General features: G+C 40.4%; 1 protein-coding gene across 12 annotated transcripts in view; it reads right to left on the bottom strand.

Moving 5' to 3' along the window:
• LOC149322073 (rho GTPase-activating protein 44-like) overlaps positions 1-21,095 on the bottom strand; it is a 140,181-nt gene that overhangs the window by 36,936 nt on the left and 82,150 nt on the right. For 10 of the 12 annotated variants that reach the window (XM_089534131.1, XM_089534076.1, XM_089534122.1 and 7 more), the window contains exons 2-6: positions 11,308-11,347; positions 4,471-4,575; positions 4,135-4,211; positions 2,564-2,675; positions 1,371-1,447 (exon numbers count right to left, since the gene is read on the bottom strand). In XM_089534131.1, the coding sequence (XP_089390257.1) occupies positions 1,371-1,447; positions 2,564-2,675; positions 4,135-4,211; positions 4,471-4,575; positions 11,308-11,347 (411 nt within the window). Of the gene's footprint in view, positions 1-1,370; positions 1,448-2,563; positions 2,676-4,134; positions 4,212-4,470; positions 4,576-11,307; positions 11,348-21,095 lie in introns of those variants that run through there. The other 2 variants (XM_089534065.1, XM_089534087.1) reach the window with 2 other exon arrangements.

Below are 21,095 nucleotides of genomic sequence, written 5' to 3' on the forward strand. Positions count from 1 at the left end.
CCCAGTGGGTTTTCATGGCTGAGTGGGGATTTGAACAGTCGTCTCCCAGTGTCTAAGCCCAACACTCAAATCACTACATCACGCTGGCCCTTTATATATGTTTATTCAGGAATAATTCTGATTCTTATGAATGCGGCTTACTCCCAGGTGCATGGGATTGCAGCCTCAGTAAATTAAACATATGAATTTTTAGTAATCATGTTTTCATTATTTTTATGTCAATGCTTCCAATATTTTATGGCAATATGTCAAAAATACCTTAATGGTAATGAGTACAACTTGAGCACCCACTCACTTGCTTTTGAAGAACACAAAGAGAGAAATAAAAGCAAATTTACATATTTTTCAGACATGAACTCTAGTTGTCGTTTAGCTTGACCTAGAGGCATAGTGTTAGATGGCTTGTCTTAGAGAACAGACATCTTAGCTCCCCACTTCCACAGCTGGAGGGGAGGAAGAGAGGGCAGGGCTTTGGTCCTGATCTAAAGGACTCAAGTTAATGCATTAGGCTGAATCAAGAGTATGAGTCAATGCAGACAAAAACAAAACAAAACAAAACAAAAACAACTTCTTGGTGAATCACAGTGGAAGAAAATCAATACTAGACCATGATAAAGGGAGTAACTGCCCTGCCCTCTACTCTTTGAGGGTTTCTGAAATAAAAAATATATCTTTGGAACCACAAAAGCAGAGACAAGGGAACAATGTAAAACAATATCTGAGACAACTGTGATAAAGGTCACTTTCACATTCAAACAGCTATTGCACTTTGACATCACTTTAACTGTCATGGCCCTGTCCTGTACTATGGAATCATGGGATTTGTAATTCTGTGAGATATTTAGAATACTCTGGCAGAGAGCTCCTCCAGTGCCTCTCACCAAACTACAAATGCCAGATTTCCATAGCACAGCCATGGAAGTTAAAGTGGTATTAAAGTGCCATAATTGCATAAAGTAGAAATGATCAGAGTGTGCAACATAGCACTCTTTAGTGTTCTCCTTGGCTTCTACCACTGATGTGGATAGAAGTAGAAACATCTCATACTATCCCCATTCAACCAAATTTTTTTTTTTTTGGGGGGGAAGGAGGGGGTTCTTTTGCCAAAGAGCACCCTTTCTCTTACTAGCTTTGAGCTACTACAGGAGAAAACTGAGGCCAGCACAGTCATATTCCGGAGGATGGAAATGGCATGAGACAGGAGAGCTGCCAATAGGAAGCAGATTTTTTTTTAAAAAAATTATAAATCTGAAGGCTTTTTTATTTGTTGAGGAAACTGTATTAACAATTTGACCAAATTTAGAAAAGAAACATGAAATAAGAGGCTTGGTATCAAAAGGTGGGCAGTTGGAAAGAGCATGTTCTCTTACCTCGTCCTTGATGAATCCATGTCCAGAACTAATTTTGCTAAGTGCTTCCTCTGTTTTTGGATATTTGGGATTTCTACCTGAAATATATTTTTTAAAGGAGTGCAGATTAGAGACCGAATAATTAGATAAGATAAATAATGGATAGCAATAATTTGAGGAGAAATCATATCAATTGGTTATGTTCCATTCTCTGAAGATGCCAGCCACAGATGCTGGCAAAACGTCAGGAAGAAACTCTTCTAGAACATGGCCACATAGCCCGAAGAAACCACAAAAAACTATGGTTATGTTCCAGTTAGGGAAAAGAGTTGTTTTGTGGGTATATGTTTACAGTTATGTGTGTTTAAAAGATATTAAAATAACTAAGGTGCAGTACAGACTGCCTAAAAACGGCTGTCTGCAGGTGCTCATTTTAACTCGGGAGGGATGCCACAACCACCAAACAGCTTGACATCCCTCTGGAGTAAAAAGAACCTGGTACTTCTGGGTTATTCTTGCGGTGCCCGGGTTACATTGAGAGTGAACCACTGGTGCACTCATGACGTAACGAACGTGCAGCAACATGCGGATGCTGCATGTCCCTTACGTAAAAATGGTGGTGCCTGTGTGGACGGGATGCCGCCATCAGGCCGCCGCCCACATGTAGTAGGGCTCAGGACTGTGCGGCTGGTGTGCGGTCCCAAGCCCTATCATCGCTGCCTGGACACTGCTTCCTGGTGGTGTGTTCTGGGCCTAAATAAAAGGAGAGTAAAATGGGTGACTTTTCATACAGAATTGCATTAAACATTCAATTTGTCTCAAAATGAACTTGCAGGATTTTGTACCTTTGGTACAAGAAGGGAGGGAGAAGATCACTACTGGCCAATTCCAAGGCTTGAAGGGAGTTCAGTTTGCTTCCCTTCCCCAAACTGTCTACTGCTGCTGTCCCTTCATAACTGGAAAAGCACTGGCAACACACACACACTATAGTAGGGGTGAGTAAAGTGCAGGCCACATGCTACATTTGGCCCCTCAGATGCCTAGATATGGCTGGCCAATAAATAAATCCCCACAGGAAAAAATATCATCTGAAAATTGGCTAAAATGGAGGCCAGAAGTAATGTAGCATCATTTTGATCGTGTCAAAACACCCAAATCCATACAGCACAGTGTTCCCTGTATCAACCCACTGCTTTTGCTCAGGGAACTCTCACCTCAGCCAATACAAAGAGGGGCTCAATCACATCCCTTTCAACTTCCAACTCAAAGTGGATGAGCTCTTGAGCCAGCTTGTCCTCTGCTTCTCCACACAGCTTCAGCATCTTCCTATAAAGGAGGAAACAGAGTGGAAAGCCAAGCAATGGAGGAGTGATCTAGGGCAGATGTTACGCAAGAAAGACAAGAAAGGAAGCATGTATATGTATATCATGGGAAGTACAAAACAATCCCATGAGTATAGCTACACTGCACAGTTGCAGCACTTAAATGCCATGTAAACTGACATGGCTCCCTCCTATGTAACCCTGGGATTTGTAGCCCCAGAAAACCACATGGTAAGTTTACTTTAGGGTTGTCGTAAGTCAGAAATGCCATGAAGGCACACAACAGCAACAACAACAAAATACCGTACTTAATATTATCTGCTTAGAGAACAATAACACTGTAGCTCTGGGAAGTGGACTATATTTTCCTAGTACGGAATTCTAAGTATCTTGTCAAACTACAAATTTCAAGATTCCACAGAATGGCTTCAAAACAATTAACATGGTATCAAACTGCTATAACTGCTATGTAGTGTGAATACATCCCACGTTGTTGCTGGTTTCACAACATGCTTTGGCTTATAAGAAACAATTAAAATCAGGAAGATGTGAAAGGGCTCCTTTTTGTTGCATCATAGGAATCTATTGCTATAGCTGCACAATCAGTGAGGCCTTGTCTACACCAGTGAAAAAGGCCTTACTCACTCTGAAGCAAGTGCTGACATCTATTTCCAGGGAGAATCTGCGTTTTCCTGCCCTTACCCCAACTTTACTCTGACCTAAGCAAGTTGAGTAAATCCTGGAAACTCCAGAGTGATCTTGGGTTCTTTTGGCATGTGGATAGCTAGATTGAGTCCGATTCAGCTCAATCTGGTTGTCCACACACCAAGAGCCACACCATCCTCCTTCCGCACTCTGAGCAGCAAAGAGAAAGGGGATGTCCTGTTTTCTGAGCCGTTGCCACAACTTTCTTATGGGTAGGAGCATTGTATAAAGAACAGAAATGGCTCCCGAAACTCCTTGTTGATCATATGTCTGGACACCTGTTTCTCACCTCAAAGGTAGCAGTGGCATGCTTGGGAAGGCTTTACATGGAGTTCTTGGCCATGAGGAACTAGTGGCACAGCTCTAAATACAGGGGACAGGTCAGTGAGGCTGTGTGCACAATGACATGGTTTCACACTGGATTGGGCCTGGTGCATACGGCTGCCATTATGGTCAGTCTGGGGCATCCTCTGGACTGGCCCCAGATGAAATGGCTGCTGTGGATGTGCCCAGAGACCCAGCTCAAAGTAGTTTACAGGAAAAGAAGGTACAATCCAAAAGAAGCAGAAAGTTATTCAAATGGTTATAAACTGAATAGTTCTGGTTTCTTATTTGGAGGATATTTTAAAGTTCTTGCTTGTGTGGCACTTTTAAAAAAAATAAGGAAAAACAGAGAATAAATATTTTAAGTTAATTAATGTCACAGCAAGTTATCCAACATTATGATGGAAGTGGTTTTAAAAAGGGATGGTTCTTACCCAAGCAGGGAGTCGTCCCCTAGAATAGCAGAACCTTCCATTAAGCACTGAGCAAGTGACGTCAAAGGCAATTTCTTCTGCAACAAAAGCCACTGTTGTATGAATGGTTGTTTTTTTAAATAATCTATTCAACCAATATTTTAAACCCCTTTTCCCTGGTCTGAAGTCTATTTTTCTTATTCATATGCAAGGTCATATACAGTTTTAAATATAGAATTTAAAACACCAGCTAAGGTTGCTTTTCAACCTGATTCCTTCCCATCCTTCCCCTTCTTCTCAGTACAAACATGAAGACACACAAGCCCTCATTGCCCAATGGATGCTGGAATCTCTCACCGAGCGCTTATCAGAATCTGATCCCTGCTGACCCTGAAGACATGCTGTCAGCTTCTTGTGTGTGCTGTGGGATACCTGTTTCACCAACTCCAAACGCTTCTCCACCTGGGAACACAAAAAAACACATCACATCAGAAGTGTTCACTCCCACCAAACACATAATAACTTTTTCAAAAGCAGTACACACACATATTACACAAATAGATGAATCGGGAAATTTCTGTCAAAGAGGAGATACATGAGACACTAAACAGCATGAGGAGGTGGGGAAAGTAGAATGGGCACTGAATTATAGGAACTGAAGAATATGTTGGATTTTGTTTTCTTGGGGTGCACCTGCACTGTAGGAATAATGCCGTTCGACCACATTTTAAGTGTTGTAGCTCCATCCTATGGAATCCTGGGATTTTTGTTTGTTTTTCAAGGTCTTTTGCCTTATCTGCCAAAGAGCATTGGGGCATCACAAAATGACAAATACCAGGATTCTGTAGGATGCAGCCATGGCAGTTTATGTCATGTTAAACTGCATTATTTCTACAGTGTAGATCCATCCCTGGCCTTACATTCAGGTGTTACTCCTAACTACACCAGACTTATCACATCAATGGAAGTTCTGTATGTGTTGACTTATCAGGTTCCCCTTGACTCAATGGGTCTATTTCAGCTGAACCAACCAGTCATCTAAGCTTTTTACCAATGGCACTCTCTGTTTTCTGAACCTCATCAAGCAAAGCTATCATGCACCACTTGTCAAATATGGAAGACGCATTCATGTAAAATTTATACTGGGCTCCCCCCCTCCCCTGAATATTAAGGAATAAATTGACAGTGAACTTTACACATGTGAGCATGTATCTTCAGGTATTCATACCATAGCATGAAGATGTAAAGTGTTAAAAATTTGCATTTTGAGTGACATGTCAGATTTGGCACTGGTGATATGAGTTAAGATGTAATCAACACCACAGTGATTTCTGAAGGCCAAAGCAAACCCTGATTATGAATCAATTGACAAAATTTGGTCTGGAAGCATGCTTAAGCCAGGCAATAGCAGAGCAGTTTCTCTGATCACAGAACTATGGAGCTGGAAGAGAGCCAAAAAGTCATTTATTCAAAGGCAGAACCATTCTTCTACCTACTTCCCAAACTCCAGACCCACATCTGATGCAAGGGGTGACTTAACAGTACAACCACTTTGAAGTGAGAAGAGAAGAGGGAGACAGGACAAAGAGCCAAGCTATAATCAACAAGGAAAAGCAAACTCCTTTAGTGGCACCAGACAATTAAGTAGTACTCCACTACAATTCATTTTTCTAGTAATTAAGGGCTGTTGTAGTTTGGCCACATTATGAGAAGGCATGATTCATTTAAAAAAAGACAATAATTGTTAGTGCTGGGAAAAACTGTGACCACACACATAAGACTGACAGTCAGGAAGACAAATAACACTGCTGAGTCTGGAAGTAGTTCATAACTGCTGAGGTTCTTCCGAAGAGGATTTTAATCTTAGTTGCAGCAAATATTTACAATCACGATACAGCAATATTTACACAAACCAGAGTATTGCTCCGCCATCAACTACCATCCTTACCACATTGTGTATTGGAGCATTCATCCTTTTATACATAAACACAGCTAGGATTGTGATCGGACCCCCTGCTAGTGCTTCATCAGCTTTCTGTAATGTAGCCAGTGACTGTGCAGCTTTGATCTGCTATGACTCATCTCCATGCTCAAGTTGCATCAGCTTCCTCTGAGTCAGCATTTCCTCTTTAACACACTGCATGCACCTGAGACATTTTACACAGCCTGGGGCAAAAATATACAGACAATAGTGCTTGGAAAGGTAGAAGACAGTAGAAAGAGAAGAAGACCACATGCCAGATGGGCAAACTCAATCAGGGACGTTATGGGCCTGAATCTACAAGACTTAATCAGAGCAACAAAGGACCGGGGGGGGGGGGCACTTCGAAATGTCTCATCTGCAGGGTCACTATGAGTCGAGGTTGACTTGAGAGCAGCTAACAACAACAAGAGCTGTTAGTGAAATATAGGACAAAGATATTGGGAATGGAGCAATATTCCAATTGCCCAGTCAAATAGTTCCAATACTGACTGCTATATTCTATGAAGTCAAGAATATTCAAATACAGAAATGGCAGCTTCTTTTCATAAGCACCATCACAGGATAATCTGATACTAAAACAGAGGCCTCCTTAGTAAGCCAAGGCTAACTTCCACAAAGTTCATTTAGGAGCAGCCTTGGTCTGCAGTTCTTTCTACAGAATTAGTTTGACCTTCCTTCTCCTCGCAGCTAAGGACAAACCCATACGAGATGCAGAGCATGGGAAAACCCTTCATCAATGTAAAAGTTCCACATGTGTGTGCTAATACTGAAATGCAATTGGTGTACCTCAGTTAAACCCTCTAGCACTCAACAACTCAAGCAAGTGCACTGCTACTGCATAATGCTATGTGCAAATAGGAGAAAGAAAGCAGCAAGTATATTGAGATATAGCCAGGTACATGTGGAAAACATGTCTGGCCTGGCTCTATCCTGTTGGCCATAGGTCTAAGTGCAGAATTCTTTGAACAGAAACTTAAGGCTCAGGAAGAAGTAAGAAGTAAACACACGTGCACACAAAGAATCGTAATAATGACAGAAGTTATTATAACCCAACCTACAACCAACTTGACTACACTTACTTTGGGGAATGCAAGAGCCCAAACATGATCTAGCCTTGGGTTTGACTAACTCCTCAAAGAAAATGGTCTGCTGAGTAGAGATGGGCAATTACAGAGGGCCCTGGAGATCATTTTCTGTCACTTCATGCTGCACAGAGCATGAGACAATGATATTTCCAGTTTCTGAAATCTACTTCCATTTTTATTTAGGGGAGGCTGGAAGCAATGAACCCTATTTTACAGCAAAAACGTTGCTCTTGGAGGCTTCTTGGGGTGTATCTACGCTGCACAATTATAACAGTTTGATATTATTTTAACTTCCATGGATTCATCCTATAGAAAACTGTGATTTGCACTATGATGAGGAGTAATTAGAATTCTTTGTCGAAATCCATTCCTAAACTCCAGCACTAGCGTTCTCTAGCAGTGAATCTTTAGTATCTTACCAATGACATACAAATCCCAGGATTCTACAGGATGTCACCCTGACAGTGGGAGTTGTATTAAGCATTATAGATGTGTGGTAGGGATACACTGCAGGAGTGAGATCTTTCCTTACCAAAAATTATGCACTTTGGCCAAGGGATTTTGGAGCAGGCCACTGAAAGTCTCCAGTGTCCTAAAAATGGCCTCATGCGGGGGGTGGGGGGTACATGTGGCCCATGGGGCACATTTTGCTCACCCCTGCACTAAGAAATTATTTCATTATATACTTGACTTCTGTTCAACACCAATCCAAACTGATTCTAGGACAGAGATGGTGAACCTTTTACAGACTGAGTGCCCAAACTGCAACCCAGACCCCACTTATTTTTTGCTAAGTGCCACGTCCCTCTGGCTTTCTAGTAGGAAACTTTGGCAAACTCTGTGCTAGAGAGACAGCAATGTATGCCCACAGAGAGGGCTCTGAGTGCCACCTCTGGCACGCGTGCCATAGGTTCGCCATCACTGCTCTAAGACATGTTCACCTCTTCCTGTTTTCAAAGGGAGAGATACACTACCTTCTGAAAATAGATACTGGACATCTAAAGCAGGCAGGAACAGACATCTCACAGGACATGCATGCTAGGAACACTGGCTGCAAGAGACATTTTAACTGCCCGTTAGCTTTCTCAATATTTTTTCTGAGACCTGGGAAGAGAAGTCAAGTCAGGGGCTTCTACTACCTATCCTTTTTTTCCCTTCCTAGACTGCACTGGCAACAACTCAGGCTCAGAAACTGGAACTTGGCTCTTTGCTTTTTAAATGATGAAACTTGGAGATACTGCCTAGTGCTCAGCTCAGCAGCCTGACACTAAGCAGAAATACAGAAGCCCTCTGAAACTTGAAACTCAAGGACCTGGAGGGAACATGCAGTTAAAACAGGGAAGACAAAATCTTTGGGGGGAAATAAGACTGAAAAAGTAATACTACTATTATACTTTTGAGTATCAGGGGAAACACTGAAACTGCACCATAAGCACAAAATGTTCTGGACTTTAATGAGAAGCCAGATTCAGAAGCCATCTTGGGCCTTTTTTATTAAAAGCAAAGAGTCTACAGAGACTATTTGCACTGCAAAAAGGCTGACTATAGATCACCTGTTTGCAAACTATCTGGAGACAAGAAACTGTTCTGCAGATCATGCACACATCTCATATATCTTTTCCACAAACAGCAGTAGAATTCATTAAGACAATAAAATCCTCAACCCATAATATTTTCCCAGCCACTATCTGGATATTGTTTGAGGCTTCTTTAGATAAATATAACTGTTTCTTGGCATACACAAATACATTTGATGTTCAGATTCAGTCACTGCCAGGAAAGATGACTGATCCATTGGCCTCTGAGATTTAAACACTGACTTAGCAGCTAAATTTCTCATATTATTTTATATGGCTGTTAATGCCATTGACTGAAACATACTGATTTCCTTTTCTGTATCATCATGATTAAGGATGAAATTGACTTTGCACTGATCCTATTCATTCCTCCTCAATTTTTGGGAATGATCAAAACTATGTGAATTTGCATAAGTTGATAAATATACATGCTCAGTAGACTGAAGAAGAGATACATACACAAGTCTATATGCAAACAATACATCCTTACTTTCTCTAAAGTAGAAATGGCATGTACACTGCTTTGTCAAGATATATATATCTTAAAAGGCAGGATCCAGTCATACATTTCTGTTGGAAGAATTACAAAATACAGTGGAATTGGGGGAAGGCAATTCCACGTTTCCACGGCAATCCCCATATTGACTTTGGAGAGCTGGAAAGCCCTCTGCAACTGGATTGCAGATGTTCTAGAAGTCTGGAGATGAGAAGGGAAGGACAGAGATAGAAATAATATATTTGGACTTCTCTGAAGATGCCAGCCACAGATGTTGGCAAAACGTCAGGAGGAAACTTTTCTGGAACATAATAATAATAATAATAATAATAATAATAATAATAAATTTTATTTATGTTTCCCCACCTCTCCCATTGGATCGAAGCAGGGTTACAGACTATAAAACCATTACAGAACTATTATAAAATATAAAACAGTACAAAAATACACTCATATCATATAACATATATATCCAGGGTAAGGCAGAGGATCAAACGACCAGCGTAAATATCTTTATTCTTCAAGGGGAAAAGCTTGACAGAAAGGTTTTTAATCTCTTTTTAAATGTATCCAAGGGGTCACAAGACGGAGCTCCTCGGGAAGACTATTCCAGATCCACGGGGCTGCCATTGAAAAGGCCATCTGGGATGTGGAAACGTATTTGGAGGATGGTATTACCAACAGATTCTTCCCGGATGTTCTGAGTGTGCGGGACGGATCATATGGGGAGATGTGGTCCCTCAAGTAACTTGGGCCCAACATATCTCGAAAAAACCATAAAAAACAATATATTTGGATGCTTCCAACTATAAAATATACTTTGCTTGTGGAAATGTAGCATAAATGGCTGATCTCCCCAATCTACTGTTGTTTTGGATTACAATTCCCATCAGCTTCAGCCAGCACAACCAATGGTCAAAGATGACAAACTAGATATTTTTCTCCCTCCCTCCCTTGTGCTTTCTGTCTTTCTCTCATAATATGCAGCACACGTCTACTAGATGTGTATCTATTGCACACACTGAGACACAGACAATTTCTATGATTATCACACAGGAGGAACAACATCCTCAAAATCTGCTAATCACGTGATCAGGGATCGGAGATTATCAAACCCCTGTGTGCTTCTCCCATCCTTCTCCTGTATGTAATATGTAATGGAGCCATCCCTGCGTGCTTCTCCCATCAGTAAAGTGTAATGGAGCCATCATTTGGTATTAACAGGAACTCCTGTTAATACCAAATGACAGCTCCATTACACTTTACTGGGAGAAGCATGTGGGGATGTGATACTCTTCAACCCCCGATTGTGTGATTAGCAAAGTTTAAGGATTGGAGAAGGACGTTGTGCCTCCCATGTGATCATTTCCTATGTGTCCGTTTGTGTGTGTGTGTGTCTGTATGTGTACATTCTCATTTATGAACTCTCACATTTCTATTCTATTCTGAAATAGCATCATCCCTGGTGGCTTATCTGCTGAACACATAGACTGGCCATAGAAAAACTCAGTGGTGATGCAGAAGCACTACAGAGTTTCAGCTAAAGCAAAACCACCTTGACATTTAAAAAAATATTCTACCTAATTAAAAGAAAAGGAAAAAGGAACAGAAGTACTACTGAGCTACAAAACTGTTTTTACTGTGTAACCCCAGATACTGATCCCAGTGCATAACAGCAGGGGTTGAAGCTTTTTAAAATAGCTACTGTAAAAATCCACGGTATCAAAGGACTGCATTCCTATCCATCTTTTAACAGAATACCAATTAATGCTGGCTTTCATTTTCATAGTTACACCCCAGTGACAAAGCCCACTGTTAGTCCTAACTAACCAGTTCAATTTATTGGATTTACTTAGGCATTGATTCACCATTCAAAATTTGATTTAATGGGTTTACTGTAGTTGAGAGTAACTACGAGGATTCCAGTTATTAATTCTTGCTATGTTCTGCTTGCAGGATTGCTTTTCTTCATGGATGGGATAGTACCAACTAGCAAACAATGTGTTTTCAATGTATATTGGACAGAAAGGGTGGAAAAGAAAAGCACTGTACCTGCAAAAGATCTTCACTCAGAACTTCTGTTTTTTCAGCCCTAATGAGAAAGAAAGGAAAAGGTTATTCAACAAAGAAAACTTCAAAATAGCCAAACATCTGAATGAAATGCCACAAATAAAGTTTCTTTTTATTTTTGTTATATGGAGAGAGAGGGGTACCAGGGGGGTTGAATGAAGATTTGGAGATGCAATGTCTTATATTAAAAAATTTCAATATTGCAACAGCTAGATAGAACAGAACTGAGTAACGTTATGGACAGATTGCATCATATATCTTCTCATTTTCTCTTCAATTATAATACTTCAAAAATCCAGAAGTATAAATCCATTGGTAGTCCTAGTATAGTCTCTTCCTTCTAATATTCAGTGTCCACTTTGTTGAGAGTGTAGACTGAAACTCCAGAAATCTCTGATAACAGGTATGTATATAATATGGATAATAAATATTATTTAATTTTTAAGAAATTGTGTTTTAAGAGATGATTTATGTGTTGCCCCAATACAAAACTATAATAAATGTACTTTTATTTATTTTATAATTAGCCCCTGAAGAAGGCCAATGTGTGGCAAGGTCGAAACTCATTGGGCTTTTTAAGATAATAAAATCTGTGTACCATCAACAGCATGTGTGACTTCATTTTCTTTAACTCTTCTACTGTGAATACGTGCTTTCCAGTTTTTATTCTGTTCCTATACTGAGAGACAACCATAGAAGGTAAGTGTGGTGTAGTACTTAGTGCTGGGCAAGAATTTTGGGGGGAAATGAATTCAAGTTGCCACTCAGCTGTGAAGCTCACTGGAACATGTTGGGCCTTCATAGTCTTTTAATCTTCTCCTTAGCCTAGGTCACAGAGTTGTTGGGTGAATAAAAGTAGGAAGGAGGACCACATAAGCCATTCTGGGTTCCTTGAAGGAAAAGGTGCAATAACAGTGAAATAAGTGGAGGACAGCCTGCAGTGCTTGTAACATAGGGTAGCCTTTCTCTAGTGGGGCAAAACTGGCCTTAGTATCTATTAAAATGGCTATATAATACAGTATATGGCAGAAGTGCTAGTACTTCACCTTTGTCTACATCAGAGATGGGCAAAGTGTACTTCTGGGGCCATGTATGTCTTGCAAAAACATTTTTTTAATTACCCAGAGTCACCCTTCGTCTGGCAAAATAAGGGAAATAGCTTGTCCTGGAAGTCCCTAGAAGTGGTGATTCAACTTTTAAATACACCTTACTGACAATCTGCATTGTTTGACATTAAAAATATCAAATTTTCTTCCGTTCCTTCCAGTTTTAATGGTTTTGGCATTTGGCAGCCTTTGGAGAGTCCTAGGAACAGAAAGTTGGCTAAAATTCTGGGCCCAGTGAAATTTGACTATTCCAACTGTATGTCAAACATACAATTATTTTTAGCTACTTCCATAGCAATTTGGGCATCTCAGAGGCCATTTACTTATTTACATTTAAAAAAAAAACACCAAAAAACCCCTTCATTTTCTTTTAAAAATCTAAGGCCGCTTACAATTACAAAATTAAACAAGCTATTAACAAACCAATAATCACAGTAAAACAAAAATCTGTTGTTGTGTGCCTTCAAGTTGTTTCCGACTTATGGTAATTCTACAGTGAACCCATTATAGGGTTCTCTTGGCAAGTTTTGTCAGAGGGGTTTGCCATTGCCATCCTCTGAGGCTGAGGGAGTGTGACTTGCCCAGGGTCATCCAGTGGGTTTCATGGCTGAGTGGGGATTTGAACCCTGTTCTCCAGAGACACAGTCCAAGTCTCAAACCACTACACCATGCTGGCTCCCCCAAAGAAATACATATACATATATAACTACTTCATTACAACTACTTAGCTGGCTACAGCCACAAAAATACAACAATCTAAAAAACCAACCAACCAACCAACTCTCCAACAAACAGCAACACGTGCATAAGAGAGAAAAACAATTTCACCATATGAACAAAAAAATGAACAAATAAATAAGAAAGGAGGAAGGAATGCAGGGGATCATGCCTCTACCATTTGCAGGGAAACAGCCATGAAAAAGAGATCTGTTCCCCTTATGACTGGCTTTTAGAAATCCCAGAAGCATTCTGTTGGCTGCTGAAGCTAAGAGGATGATAGAATAAGTAGGCCTTTGGTCTGGACCAGAAGGAGAACTCTTATGTTAAGAATCTTCTGGTCCAGACCAAAGGCCTACTTATTCTAGCATCCTCTTGGCTTCAGCAGCCAACAGAATGCTTCTGGGATTTCTAAAAGCCAGTCATAAGGGGAACAGATCTCTTTTTGATGGCTGTTTCCCTGCAAATGGTAGAGGCATGATCCCCTGCATTCCTTCCTCCTTTCTTATTTATTTGTTTGTTTTGAAGCCTGCTCATCTCCCAATACAGGCCCCAGCCAGCATAAAGCCATTGTAATCTTTATTCTCCACATATTTAATGGAATCAGTCTAAAGCATACACAGAGGGAAGGGACATTTGGCCCTTCAGAAACTGGCAAACTACTCTACACATCTAGTGTATTCAATTACAATATCATACCAAAGGCCTGACTAGCTGGGGCTGTTGGGAATGGGAGTCCAACACTGCTGTAGGGTGGGCAGTGATCCCCCTGCTCTGCTCCAGTGCAATCCAATCCCATGTTTAGTAAAAGACAAAAGATTTATACTATCTGAAGAGACACCAGAATATGACACAGGATTGGCAGTGAAGGACAGTATCCAATGGTGCTGGCTGTCCAGGCTCTACTGAAAGAGTAATCTGAGTCACTGTCAAAATGTGTCTCAAAATTATGAAGTTTTTCCTGATATCCAGAAAAAAATCTCTCTCTTAAATTTCACACGGGTTTTGATATTTGAAAGCTGCTATTGCATCTTCTCTTTATCTTCTCTTAGACATATCCTATCTCTTCCAACTCTTCTCTGGGTACACAGCAGTTTGCCCTTTTAAAATGTGATGCCCAGCACTGAGCAAAGTTCTCCAAACATGGGTTGACAGTTACCTCCTAGGATCTGGCCACTACTGCTTTTGTTTACGCCAACTAATAATACATTAAATTTTTGTTATTGTGTACCTTCAAGTTGTTTCTGACTTATGGCAACCCTAAGGTTTCTGAAGCTCAGAGTAGTATGTGACTTGCCCGTGCTCACACAGTCGGTTTCCATGGCTGAGCAGGGAATCGAACCCTGGTCTTGTAGTCCAAACACTCAAACCACTACACCACACTGGCTTTCTTGTATTCAAAGTGTGATCCACCAAGATACCTGGCTCCTATTTGTGCTTTTGATTTGTGTTGTACCTAAACACAAGACTTCACATTTGACACAGTTGAATTTCATCTTGTTTGGCCAGGCATATCAGCAAGAAAGCCTCTTCACAACAATGGGACAGAAGGGATAACCCACATTTGGTCTGACTTTAATGGTTTCAGATCAGTTTTGCTCTCAGGCTGCATCTGCATTGCAGAAGTAATCCAGTCTGACACCACTTTAAGTGCCATGCCTCAATGCTTTGGAATTCTGGGAACTGCTTTTTCTGTCAGAGAGCTCTGATGCCTCAGCAAACTGTAATTCCCAGAATTCTATAGCACTTAGCCATGGCAGTTAAAGTGGTGTCAAACTGGATTATTTCTGCAATGCAGATGCAGTTTATATCAGAGAAACTAGGATGCTCATTTCTCTGCTCCTTTGCTGACAGCTGAACATTTTCACATCTCCCTTCCTCTACCATTACTTCAAACTTAACAGGATGTGGACCTAACATATATATTGGAAAATATATTCAGATAATGCCTTGCTCCGACTCATTTGATACATATGCATGTACTGGGTAGATTCCCCAATTTTCTAGAACAAATCTGGCAGTCTGACATATGGAGACTATTAAAAACTGAAAAACATTTTTTAATGAAATGCATAGCTCATAAAAATGTTTTTCTTGTTGGGTGACTATCATCCTTCAGAACTGATATACCTGAATGCTGATTTTTGTGTGTGTATGTGTGATGAAATACCAATTTCAAGGTTCAAAGAACACAACAAAACTGGATCAGAAAGTTCAAGGAGAACCTGTCATGCTTGAAAATTTGACCTTTGCATCAGGAGATATCAAGGCCTAGTTTAAACATTATTTTGCTTCTGCTCTAATAAATATCAAGACTACATCTGGAATTTGTCCTGGAACAATAAGAACTTTAGAAACTGCCTTGTGGGATCAGAATAGGAGTCTAACAGGAACAAAGGTTCATAATTTACTCCATCTCCCACTGAAGCCTGGCAAGTGCCCTTTAGAAACCCCAAACCCAGCAACACCAAGACAACCATTTCCTACTGATTTGTTGTGAAATCTGGCAATCATAAGTCTATTACTTCCAAATACAAGGTTCACTTTTCTGTGCCTGTGATGAGGTAACATGGCTGACAATCACTGAGGTCCACGATCCACTACTTATTTATATTCAATATTTTTGTACCACCTGTCACTCCACAGTTTGCAGGAAGTACACAAAATAAGAATAAATAAAAAATAAGATAAAAATCTAAATACAGTACAAAAATGTAACAAAATCCAAAGCTCTCCAGTCTATACAGAATTGCAGCAGTTAAGAGCAGCTTGAAACTATAATGGTTTGCTTTAAATTGCCAATGTAAAGAAAAGGTCTTTGGCATGAATGCCAGCTACATGTCTTCTACTCGAGGGAAAGCTATTCCAAAGCACAGCTACCTTCCTGGCAAATGAGCATCTGAAATAAGTGGGACAACCAGAAGAGTGTCCTGTCAGGGTCTCAAGCAGATCACTACTGGAGTAGATGATCTCTTGGACACTGTAGTCCAGAGCTTTTTACGAGTTTATATGCCCTCGTGGCGCAGTAGTTAAATGCCTGTACTGCAGCCACTCGTTCAATACCAGTCACAGGCTCAGGTTCAACTCAGACTTGCATCCTTCCGGGTTCACTAAAACTAGTACCCAGCTTGTTGGGGGCAATTAGCTTACACATTGTAAACCACTTAAGGAGTGCTTAAGGGCACTGAAAAACGGTATAGATATGTCATTCCCAAGACCAATCAACCTATAAGAAAGAAAAAAAAAATCATACAATTCCCATTCCCTGGCAATAAAAATGCCACAAAAACAGATAGAATAATTTGCTCCACCATTCCTGATACCCCAAACCAGATGTCAGATGCAGCTGCTTTAGTCCACTTAATGGTAGAGCTAGCCCTATGCATTTTTGTAATGAATGTATAAAATTACCAGTGTGTGGATTACTGTGGCAGGAATGGCAACATAATAGCTGACATTCCTGATAAAGCTAACAAAAAGCACTCCTTGTCACTACAGTGGTCCCTTCTTTTATGTGGGGGATCTGTTCCAGACCCGACCCCACCCCACGTAAAAGAAATTCCGCCTATGCTTGAGCCTCATTACAAGTAATGGGGCTCATGCTTGCAGCGGCACAGCAGCGTGGCTCCGCACGTGCCATTGCTCCTTCCGTCTCATGGCGCCGCTTCTTCCGTTGCTGCTTTCAGCGTATGCTGAAAGCAGCGTATAATGCACCTGTGTATAATGCGGGTGCACTGTATTTCCACTTGGGCCTCCAATGACAACGATGGATCAAAGATACACCCCCAAACTATAGGCCTGCTTCTTCAGGGGGTGTGCAATGGTGTGCAGCACAGGCAGCCTGCTAAACCACAGACATCAAGGCCATTAAGCCAAGGGGCCTGTTCCATCTTGACAGGATTCAACTACAGTTTACTGGCCCACATCCAGCTCAACACTAGATCTAGGCACAGGTCTGGAAGCTGAGCAGCTACTCCTGAATCAGATATAACAGAGAAACAGATGAACATACTGTGCTTTAAATTCCCTAGTGGTATTCCCAACTGCTTCACTCAAATATTAATAGTGGAGTGAAAACTGTACCATGCAGCACCCTGTCACATAAGGGCCAAGGTACTTGGCTGTATTTTCTGGAACCAACCCTGCAAGTAGGAGTAGAATCATAGCAATACAGAGCCACCAACTCACAGACTTCATCCAGGATAAAATCATGGAGGTGGTTAATGGAATCTGCTATGAAATCAAACAGCAGCAACAGAGCCACATTCTCCCTGTTCCAATAAAGTTCATCATCAGTGCAATCAAACCCGACTCAGCTCTAAAACTTAGACTGAAATGGGGAACAGGTTCAAGTGGTAATCTGAATTATCTGCCATCTGGCCTATCTGCACCCTCGATGATAATGATGTCTCTGACATCATGGCATCATCGTATTTCCTGATGTCACTAGAGCCAGTGCTGCAATAGAAAACCTGGCTTTGCAACACAGAGACCCTAATGCAGGCTGAAGGAAGGCTTCCACAGAGATCTCAATGACTTTGCCTATCCTGTGCTTTGCTTCATCCAGAGAACACTAGGGGCATACAAAACTCCTCATTCTAATTTGAATTCAGAGTTAACAGTACAGATTCCATTGTGTGTTGGTGGCCTTTGCAAGTGGGAGGGCAAATGGCACAAGAAGAGGGGGTAATACTGCGATTACCCTTACTGATTGGAAAGATGAAATAAAATCCCAGGGATGGAGCTTTGGGGAAGCATGCTCTCTGATTTCTTTATACATTGGGTTAAGCTCAGTGGCCAGACAGTGCATCCTGCTTGGCATGATGAACATCTTCCAAGAGTCCCTAATGTTGGGTTGCTGACATCATTTCAAGTAGATTGCCCCAAAAGATATTAGCAAGTATTCATGAGTATGTGTAACCTTCTAAAAAGCATTTAAAAGCATAGCAAACATCACTGTGCAGAGTCGAAGGCTTTCATGGCCGGCATCCATTGTTTTTTGTGGGTTTTTCGGGCTATGTGGCCATGTTCCAGAAGAGTTTCTCCCTGATGTTTCGCCAGCATCTGTGGCTGGCATCTTCAGGAAGAAGATGCCAGCCACAGATGCTGCTGAAATGTCAGGAAGAAACTCTTCTGGAACATGGCCACATAGCCCGAAAACCCCACAAAAAACTAAACATCACTATATTCTACAGAAAAGAATTCCTGAATTCAGTTACATTTTGCATGAAATAATATTTCTTTTTTCTTTTGCTTGTCATCACTGAAGCAAAATTTCATTAGAAGATGCCATGTTCTAGTGCCACAGGGCCCAGATTAGAGTAGGTACCTGGGATTTTGGTTTGATCAGAATCTGGGAGGGTCTTTGAGCCTATGGAAAGTAGACATAGATTTAAGTGACGAGACTAAGCAGTTTATCACACAGAGAGTGAATTGGTAAAATCCCAACAGGATTTTAAAATCTGGATGTTGTTTGTCAGATGCATTGGCATGAAAGAGAAATAACACAAAAATAATCTGAACGGAAAGCTTCTTTGTACTTTCAGAATTTAGGGAAAGTAAAAAAAGAGCTGGTTTTGATAATTTTGTGTTCAGGTTATTTTCACGTTATTCAGACATCATCTGAAAAACATCCCACAAATGCATTTTTTTCAACTTTCTGTTTGGGTTAACCCTGAAAGTTGTCTGAAAAACAATCTGCAAATGTGGGTTGTTTTCAGTTTAAATTAATAATAATAATAATAATAATAATCCCGCCCCTCTGTGTAACACAACCGTGGCGGCTTACAGCAATTAAAACATACAATCCCACATTCCATGGGATTCATCCTGTGTGATAAACTCCTAAGGACACACACAAAAAAGAGGATGTGATTTGAAGGATGAGGTGTGTGAAAGCCATGTATTTGTTGTGAGGCAAACATAGAAGATATATCTTATACTTCAGATGGAAGTCATGAACTAGCAAGAGTGAAATCTCTCTTATGTAGAAATGAGGTGTTTTCAGGATTACATGGAGAAGGAACTGAAACAAAACACATGTTATACAAAGTGTGTGAATGTGACTAGTGCAAAGGAAAACATGAGAAGGTAGGGGTCTAATCAATATGTAATTCAGCTTCTCAAAACCACCAAGATGGCTATCTAATATCAAATGATTCCTCCATATGGTGTGTGTGTGTGTGTGTGTGTGTGTGTGTGTACAAGAGAATCGGAGTGATTTAATTAATCCAATAATATCTTATACATTACAACAGGGCTGATTAACTTGTGGCTTTCCATATATTGTTAACGTTTTTCTCTGCCCTAATCAAGTATATTAATATTGAGGATGACTGATGATGATGATGATGATGATGTTTATTAATAATGCCATTTCCACCAAAGGGCAGAACAGTAAACATCAATCAAAGGGTGCATCTACAACTTAGAAATAATGCAGTTTGACACCATTTTAAATGGTCTAGCTGCAGCCTATGGAATTTTGGGATTTGTAGTTTTACAAAGTCTTCAGCCTTGTCTGCCATAAAGTGCTGGAGCCTCACAAAACTACAAATCCCAGGATTCTGCAAGGTGGACCATGGCAGTTAAAGTGGTGTCAAACTGCATTATTTCTACAGTGTAGATGAATACAAATACAATATGTGTTCATATCTGTTTTAAATCTGTGATCTATTCTCCATAGCTGGGCTGTTAGGGGTTGTAGACCAAGCTATCTGGAGAGCAGATACAGCTATTCTAGAATATGCTCAGTGTGAGTGTAAAACCTCAGGTCCAGAGTAAATGTTCACTGGAAACTCTGGCTGGAGAGCTTGCCAGCAGCCACGAAGCCTGCCATGCATCCTTAACATGAACACTTACATAAAATACAAATCTGATCATGTTAAATGTTAAATGCTTGAAGGCTTGCAGCGAATGAGGCAGCCACACTGAAAAAACCTCAGAACCATTCATGCTTTGCTTCCTTGTGACTTCGTGCTTAACGAACTGACACAATTAGCACTCGCAGTAATGCCAATGTATATACAGTAGAGACCATGCTTCCCAAATGACAATACCATAGTCAAATGTATCTCAAAAATGCTTCATCAGCATTAGCTGGCCAGAGAAAGATCAAAGTTCATGCTTTCTCAAGGAGGTGGAAAGAGGAACTGGGCTCTGTATAGAAGCCCAGCAGATAGACTGAATTGGAGAAATATTTAAAAGCATGGTCTTTCAAGCAAATTTAGTCAAGGTGCTGGGGAAACACCACCTCTTTCTACTATTCTCTTCCCAAATCCCCAGAATAATAATACAAACTGTAAATGAAATTCAAAATAACACACATATATACAGTTGGAATGATAACATACCTAGACTATGCCTTTATTATCATGTCCATAAAGGTATTTTATACATGAAAATTCTTTCTGCTATCACATTTTTAAATGAGTGCATTTCAACAGGAAAACATGTAGACAGATTGGACAGATCTAAACTGCTTAACACATGGACTACAAAACTCAGGTGAGAATACTAAAATGCTTTTAATTTTTAATTGATCTCCAAATGTTGCACTAGTAAAAAAAATACATTTTAAAAATATATATCAAAGGCCATCCTAAAATTTAAACTATAGTGGATAGAATAATATCTACTCCTTCTGAAACAATTTGCTAGCTGAGGTAAGGAATAGATGCAAAGTTAAGAAAAGTTACTTTTGTGGATTGTAGCTCCCAAAAACCCCTAGCCAGCCTGGCACATCTCTCTGAGGACTGACATTCTTTTCACATTAGTGTGAGGATCATCACTACAAAAGGAAGAAGCTAATAAATTCATATGAAAGATAGGCAATAAAACTCATTTATGATATCATTTCAGTACAATAGTCTTAGCAGTACTGCAGCCAAAGAAGTCTTCCAGGAAATATTGCACCTTCTTTGCTTCCATTTAATGTACCTTAATTTC

Source organism: Sceloporus occidentalis, unplaced genomic scaffold (genome assembly GCF_023333645.1).
Source record: "Sceloporus occidentalis isolate IW3139 unplaced genomic scaffold, rSceOcc1.0.p SCAF_1, whole genome shotgun sequence".
NCBI lineage: Eukaryota > Metazoa > Chordata > Lepidosauria > Squamata > Phrynosomatidae > Sceloporus > Sceloporus occidentalis.